This window comes from Gloeophyllum trabeum, assembly GCF_000344685.1.
Source record: "Gloeophyllum trabeum ATCC 11539 unplaced genomic scaffold GLOTRscaffold_00018, whole genome shotgun sequence".
NCBI classification, from domain to species: Eukaryota; Fungi; Basidiomycota; class Agaricomycetes; order Gloeophyllales; family Gloeophyllaceae; genus Gloeophyllum; species Gloeophyllum trabeum.
The window spans coordinates 570,381-578,277 of NW_006920427.1; the positions used below are offsets into that span (position 1 = coordinate 570,381).

General features: G+C 52.0%; 3 protein-coding genes across 3 annotated transcripts; 1 reads left to right on the top strand and 2 right to left on the bottom strand.

Annotated features, from left to right (window-relative positions):
* Nucleotides 1-24: 24 nt before the first annotated feature.
* Nucleotides 25-663, bottom strand: GLOTRDRAFT_133663 (uncharacterized protein; the record flags this gene model as incomplete). Its single annotated transcript, XM_007872607.1, has 1 exon — nt 25-663. One exon carries the CDS (start codon nt 661-663, stop codon nt 25-27), a length of 639 nt encoding a protein of 212 aa, XP_007870798.1.
* A 552-nt stretch (nt 664-1,215) lies between these two features.
* Nucleotides 1,216-2,273, bottom strand: GLOTRDRAFT_49931 (uncharacterized protein; the record flags this gene model as incomplete). The annotated part of the gene is made up of 4 exons (XM_007872434.1): nt 1,216-1,395; nt 1,444-1,599; nt 1,654-1,821; nt 1,875-2,273. 4 exons carry the CDS (start codon nt 2,271-2,273, stop codon nt 1,216-1,218), a joined length of 903 nt encoding a protein of 300 aa, XP_007870625.1.
* A 1,407-nt stretch (nt 2,274-3,680) lies between these two features.
* Nucleotides 3,681-7,844, top strand: GLOTRDRAFT_133665 (uncharacterized protein; the record flags this gene model as incomplete). Its single annotated transcript, XM_007872608.1, has 4 exons — nt 3,681-4,238; nt 4,300-4,620; nt 4,685-5,819; nt 7,480-7,844. 4 exons carry the CDS (start codon nt 3,681-3,683, stop codon nt 7,842-7,844), a joined length of 2,379 nt encoding a protein of 792 aa, XP_007870799.1.
* Between the last annotated feature and the right edge of the window lie 53 nt (nt 7,845-7,897).

Genomic DNA, 7,897 nt, shown 5'->3' on the forward strand with positions numbered 1-7,897 from the left:
CCTGGGCAGCAGCAAGCTGGGCTATTACAAGTTCTCAGAGCATAATCTGAGCAAAGGGACACAATGCGCACCTTGTAGTTGGGCAATAGTGTCATGCAAAGCTTGATTGTGAGTAGCACCTCCAATGTGGTTGACACCCTGATTAGGTAGGGGTTGGAGTGCATTAGTTGACGGTGCTGCTGCTACCGATGGTACCTGAGTAACCGCTGCCATAGGGCTAGTGACAGGAACCGGTGCGTGAACCATCGCCTGCTGAATAGGGGGAACCTGTGGTCCACCCGGATTGTTCGGCGCCATGAGGGCTACGGCGGTCGGAGGGCCAGTCATCGCCGCAGTGGGGGGTGCCGCGTCCGGCACGGCGATCATGGATGGAGTTATCTGCGCGGCTGGATTGGCAGAGGCCGCAGCGGCAGTGGGCGTGTGCGTTGCGGCAGGCATCGGAGTCATCGTTGCAGTTGGAGTCGTTGTCGCGGTCGGCGTCGTCGTCGCGGTCGGCGTCGTCGTCGCAGTCGGCGTCGTCGTCGCAGTCGGCGTCGTCGTCGCAGTCGGCGTCGTCGTCGCAGTCGGAGTCGTCGTCGCGGTGGGTGTTTGCTGAGCTGGGTGTGTGCGATTATTGCGCTGGGAACGAGCAGGGGTCTTGCGCTTTGCACCAGGAGCAACCATGATAACGGAGTCTGAGGGGTCTGCACGAGTGCGGTGGGAACTCGGTGTTGTCACGCATCAGGAAAAAGCCATTAGTCTTCGTTGGAATACGAAGTCTCCATAGGCACAGTAGTTAATTTGGAAAATCCCTGTTTTGTAGTCCATGATAGGTGAATAGAAAACCTTCATAGGGCCGCCGTAGGTCATGAGAGGCAGAACCAGACCTTCGTAGGCTGACATATAACCCTATTCAGACTACGGCGTATACCTAGGATACGTTTTCTGTAGACCTATCGAGACTACGTATCAATAGGGTGTAGCTTATGAAGATAATTGTTTTTATTAATCTGCAGTCAGCTATCGATCATTTATCATCTCCCGAGTCATTGGGACTATCTACTCCGTCGGAATCATCACGAATTCGTTCCCGCCAATCATCCAGCACAGCACGAATCTCTTCGTTGTCAAACCGGGGGACATCAGCGCCATGATCGTGTCGAGCAACGCCAGCGCGCTCTCTGTAATTAGGTCACGCTGATGTTAGCATCGGATGATCATCAATGGCCTGATCACTCACCTAGCATTGCCCAGAAGTTCGAGCCGGATGTGCTTGAGGACACGTAGCTCCCGTGTCTGCTCGCGGAAGTCTTCCAACAGTCGACAGTGTTTCTCGAAAGTTTCCTTGTAAGCTCTTTCCGAGAAGTCTTTCCGGACATATTTGCCGGTGGCCCATTCATCCAGGACATTTTCAACCTGAGTAGTATAAGAAAATATAAGTCTAAAAGACAGAATTCAACGCACCGCAGTCAGCACGAGGGCAATCGTGACGAGAGGAATGCCCCGCTTGAAGTACTCGGCATATCGAACACCAGTATCATTCTTCTTCCGAAACCATGTAGCATTGATCAGCGTCTGTATGATTTCGTGTTCATACATCCGGTAACGAGTATCGGGATTCTAAGGAGTCACTTATTTAGTCGAGGCATTAAATAGAAGTGCATGCGCTCATACCTGGTAGATAAACGTCGGCTTCTGCCCCCCCGTCAATCTAGCAACCTTATCGCGATTTTCACGGATATCCTTATCTGAAGCAGTCGCGCGAAGACCATATGCTTGAGGCACCAGCAGGACAGCCTGCTCCTTCAGCTTGCCCCGAACTTGTGATCCGCGCTGAATTATCTTCATACTATACTTCAGACCAAGGAAAGACAAGCCTGAATATGATCACGCACCGTCTTCACAAGTTCATCTTCGAGTTCCATATCAATATTTTTTGCTCGGCACGCCTTCACCCATGCCTCACCGGCCCACGTCTCCTCTTCTTCCTGACCGGGATAAGGATATTCAGTACTGACGCGCGCACGGAAGTGACCCCACGCATCGTCGAGTACTTGCCGGGTAAGTATATCCCAATCCTTACCTCGCGGTCTGCCACGGCTGCCACCGCTGCGCAGCTTCCGGGCCTTGACGACTCGCAGGCCAGATGGACTCGCAGACCGTGGCGGTGGCATACGTTTGCGCTTCTCGCCCGAAGACCTACGCGATTGGGTATTGTCTCGCGTACGTAGGTCGTTACGATTGTTGTCATCTGGCGCAGAGCTGTGATGGTCAACAGATGGAACCGGAGACATGGGCCGTTGGTGGTGATCTCCAAGAGCCGTCGATCGAGAGTGAGATGGCGGTGGAGAGTAGGATGTAAGCCGTGAGTGGGCTGGAGACTGTGAGCGGGATGGAGACGGTGAGTGAGATGGAACTGGCGATCGAGATGGAGGCGGTGATGAATCGACGCGAGCATGCCTGGGCCTATGACGACGGAGTCGGGGTGCTTGTTCTTCTTCATCTGTTGCTACTTCGGAGCATTTGTCGCTAGGTTTGTCGTCAAAGTTGTAATTATTGTCGGTGTCATAGTAAGAAACACGGCTAAGTGTCAGTGACTAGTAAGCTTAATCATCACACCAAACAGGAGTACGAAGACGTACCTCTCACGATCACTTACTTCATCTTCAAAGAGCGGCTGCTGGTTTGAGGAAATCTGAGCTGTTGTATGATGACCCTGGCCTCGAATATTGCCATTGTTCACCGAAGCGTTTGCATGCGAGTTCCGTAAAGGTGCCGGTGCGAATGAGGGCGGCGGGATATGGCTATGACGTGGAACTAAGTTCACGACTCGCTGTCCGCTTGATTCAGCAGAGGTCGCAGTCGCCTTCCGATGCAAGCACCATTAGATGATTGCATGGCTAAGAAAGCATCGAACTTACTGATGCTCGACCCCTCTTCGGAGGGATATTCTCCTTGGATAAGCCCTGGTGTGCTTTCTGAGGCTTCGGACGTGATGTCCGCTCGATCCTTTGGACAGTAAACTGTACGAGGCCTCAGTAACTCTTCAGAGACGAGAGGGAAGCATTTGTCTCACCATCGCCCTATTGTCTGTAAGGTTATAGTCCATATCTTCCTCTGACTCCGGTGCTGATATTCATGTCGAAATCAAGTGAATTACATATAGACGAAGCTATTTTGACTTACAAAGCTCCCGGTAGTCCTGAAATCCATTTGCTTCTTCTATTGCTTGACGTTCACGCTGTATTGCCTTTTCCTTACTTACTTGGCGCTGCACCATTTGTCTCTCTACATCCCGATCTGCATACCTGAACAGTCAGCAGCTTCGATCTAGCCAAAGGGTGATTGATGTACCGTTCTCGAGTTGCTTTTCTGAGGGTCTATGCGCCCGTTTACCAAGGTTCCGTGATGAGCCAGCATCTTCAAGCAGAGCATCGACTTCAGATCGACGTTTCTTTGAGACTGACTTAGACATGAACGGCGATAATGTATTGCGAGTGAACGTACTGTGATGATGACTTAAATGGAGGGGGCGCACTGATGCATCTAGAAGTTTCGCGGTCAGTTGAGGTGGAACTCGGCAACGTGCAGGTGCCAAAATTCACACGTATCGGAGTCGCGTCGCGCGACGCGAAGTTTACACTGGCGACAACTCCCGTTGTGCTCTTGAGTTACACTGCCAACCTATTCTATTCTGTGAGATGCCTGTTTGCGGATACTGCGGCAAACACCTACCGACGACAAACGGCCTGAAAATACATGTGAAGAGGAGGAAAAGCTGCTACAGTCAGTATATCGAAAAGTTGAAGTCATTTACTATAACCACACACGACCTTGATGCGGACAATGAATCGGACAGCACGGATAGTCAACAGGACTCAGATCCAGAGCAAGGACACGTACCAGAGTCTGAGTTACCGCAAGACGACCCTCCCACAGTCACCGAACAGGCTTTTGAGCCCCGATCAGCGCCCTCTCCAAACGATACAGGAGCGCCCATTGGAGCGTCAACTGGCGGCAATCCTGTCGATGAAGTGGATAGCGACCGAGCGACACGATTCGCAGAGTCGTACCCGGGGAGGGCTGGAGAGGGGATAAGGCGGGAAAATACGAAGTTTGATACCATCCGGGAGGTGCAAGAGTGTCAAGAGAAGATAATCTGGGATCCGTTTCAGGATGAGGAAGAATGGGAGCTGGCTCGATGGTTGGTACAGAACATGGGTCAGAGTCAGATGGACGAGTTTTTGAAGTTACCTATAGTAAGCCGTGCCGTGATTGATATCTGATGACTCTGATCTTTCTCACCTGTGTTACACTTAGACTCGGAATCGGACAAAGCCATCATACAAAAACAGGCACTCCTTGAACGAGAAAGTGGACAGTTTGCCCACAGTGGGCGCACCGTGGATCCAGGAGGTGATAACAATTGCCGGGACCGAGTTTGACGGGAACGGAGAGCCGATGCATGAGGAGGTCGAGCTCTGGTACCGAGACCCTGTCGAGTGTGTGCGCGAGTTAGTAGGAAATCCTGCATTTGAAGGAAAGCAGGCCTACGCACCGGAGCGTGTGTACGTCGATCCGCAGGGGCAAAATCGGATGTATGATGAAATGTGGACCGGTGACTGGTGGTGGGAAACCCAGGTGAGAGTGTGCGATCTACATAAAGACAAAGCACTGACCAGTGACCACTTCGTGTTGCCTGAAGTCAAAGCTCCCCCCCGGCGCGACTGTTGCACCCGTAATCCTGGCATCGGATAAGACACAGCTGTCGAGGCATCGAGGTGACAAGGAAGCTTGGCCTGTGTATCTTACCATAGGGAACATTGAGAAGGGGACGAGACGCGTACCTTCATCGCATGCAATGATTCTTATCGGATATCTCCCTATTCCTGAGCTCAGCTGTGTCTCCGAGAACGCCAAGGCGGCCGTAGGCTACCGCCTTTTTCACTTCTGCATGCGTCGCATCTTGACGTCGCTTGTCAAGGCAGGATCTGAAGGTGTTGAGATGGTTTGCGCTGACCGCTGGGTTCGGCGTATCTTCCCTATCTTGGCGGCCTATGTTGCAGACCATCCGGAGAGATGCCTTATAGCTTGCTGCAAACAAAATCGCTGTCCGCAGTGTCTCGTTGACCCCACGGAGCTCGGTGATCTGCTCGAGTGCATAAGGTTTCGGGAATCTCAGCGCACGAAGAAAATTCTGGAGCATAGAGCCACTGGACGCCGTGTCAAAGCATTCTTTGACGAAGGTCTGAGGCCGGTCGACAAACCCTTCTGGGCGGATCTTCCCCATACCGACATCTTCCATTGTTTTATGCCAGATCTTTTGCATCAAGTCCATAAAGGCATTATCAAAGATCACCTGCTCTCATGGTGTGTAACTATAGCTGGAAAGCAGGAGATTGACGAGCGCTTTGCTTGCATGCCCGACCATCCAGATATTCGTCATTTCAAGCACGGTATCTCGGTCATATCTCAGTGGACTGGCAGAGAGTCAAGAGAGCTTGAGAAAGTCTTGCTCGGTGCCTTGAACGGTGCAGTACAACCTGCTGTCGCGAAAGCTGCACGTGCAATGCTCGACTTCGCCGCTTACTCGCAGTTCCACACTCAAACAGATGTCACGCTAGATTTGATGGATGCGGCCCTGTGCGAGTTCCATGAATACAAGGACGTGTTTTTACAGCCCAATATCCGCGACGACTTTAATTTCCCAAAGTTGCACGCCATCCAGCACTATCTAGACTCAATCAAATCTCGCGGATCTGCCGACGGATACAATACCGAGCTCCCCGAACGGCTGCATATTGATCTCGCGAAGGATGCGTACCACGCCACGAATAAGCGTGAGTATACCGAACAAATGACACGCTGGTTAGACCGTCAAGAACGTGTCAATCAGTTCACTATCTATCTCGACTGGTGCAAAACGGCTCGAGATACCTCTCGCCAGACTGATAATGTAGGGACTGATGCTGAAACCGACGACAGTGATGAAAATGAAGACGAAGGCCCGACATCTACATTACCACCGGGGGAACACCGCCTTATCCTGCCTCGTACACCAACATTTCCACAGATTCCGGCTGGCAAGATCATGCAAGACTTCAAGGCTCCGCAGTTCTTATCAGCGCTGACACAATATTTGCAAACATCGTGTTCGCCCGGTCGACGTATTCTCATACCAACAACGGCAGACCGATTTGACGTTTACAAGCATGTCAAAATCCGTCTGCCAAACCTGCTCCCTCTTGAGCCAACTCGAAGAGCGGATTGCGTACGAGCATCTCCTGCTGTACCAGGCAGACTCGGACGAAATGGAACGCCTGCGCATGCCGATACAGTGCTTGTCTCAGTAGCCGGGAGACCAAATCTGACCGATCTCGACGGGCTAAGGGTTGCTCAGGTCCGAGTTATTTTCAAGTTACCAGCTCATCTCCGTGTTTGCCCAGAGCAAGCTTGTCGACTGGCATATGTAGAGTGGTTCACCCCCCTCCGGTCCAATGACATGCACCTCGGACTTCTTAGCACGTCGCGAGCCTCTCGAAACCACTCACCTCTCACTGAAGTCATCCCTCTAGATCGTATTATGCGGAGTTGTCATCTGTTCCCGAAGTTTGGTACCCGGGTTCCTAGAACATGGGACACCCATAATGTCCTTGATCAGAGTCGCCATTTCTATCTCAACATTTGGATGGACCTATTTATGTTTTGCTTAGCACGGCTGATTTGGCAGTAGAGTAGTTAATTGAAGGAAACATTGGTAGGTCTCAGTGTTATATGGTAGACTTACCAATACCTATTAAGACTACTTCGGCTTGTATTCTAACTCCTGTGCCTACCAGAGCCTCCATCATGCATCTTTAGGCCTACGATACCTATGTGGGCCTACCTGGGACGGGATCCTACCCTCGTAGCCCTCGGGGGTGCCGGTAGCATAGGCCATCACTATGTAATATATTGGTTTTCCTGATGCGGCGCAAAGGAAAGGGGGGTTCGAGGGGGACCCACAACGCCATCACTCTTATATACGGGAAGCGGGCGATGATGCCTTTCGACCGTTGTCGAGCCATCACGTGGGCGCGTTGTTGACGCGCGTTATCTTGTTGATGCGACGCGTCTTTCGCACCACGCGCAATACCTGGACTTAGCGTCTGCTTGAAACATAGTCTCTCGAAACTCACCACACATTACGCAACCTTACGATGGCACCTGGAAGAGGCCCAGTCCCAAAGGTCCTCTGTGCATGTGGGTGTGCAAAGATGGTCACACCAAATACCCAGACTCGCCATCTGCAGGGACAAGGGCCCACGCGGATAGTGGCCAATGTTCTAGCAGACACAGACTTCCTCCGACCGAGCAAGCGTCCGAGGACCGTGAGGGAAGAGCATAACCTACCAAGCGGCTCTCGGTACAGGTCCCCCGAAATGTTAAGCAACGCTGAAGGGGTAGATATTAAAGCCTTGACCGCCCCACCGATGGTCGAAGCCCCTGATACTCTCCCAGACCTGGAAGGAGACAGGCAGGGCCAGGACATCACGGGAGACGATTTCCTCGAATTGCGGGGGCCATGGCTACGTTCACGGAGAGCTCCAAGGGATGGTACTAGCAGTGACTCCGAGGACGGAGATGACTTATTAGGAGATCAGGGCATGGATGACGAAGACATAAATGAGGATAATGCTGAACAACTGGAGGACGATGATGAGGACCTGATCGAGGCGCTGATGGACCTATATGATGAGGAGTTGTCCGCGCTGGAGGTGCCACCAGAGGAAGCCCTCGGTGAGAACTTTGAGAGGGAAGCAAATAATGCCGGTCAGTGTTCTCACCGTGTTGCTGCGGGTTCTCGGTCTGACATGCTGCCATGACTCGAATAGGTGGAGATTGTTTATCAGAGGATGATATCGACTTGCTAAAGGCG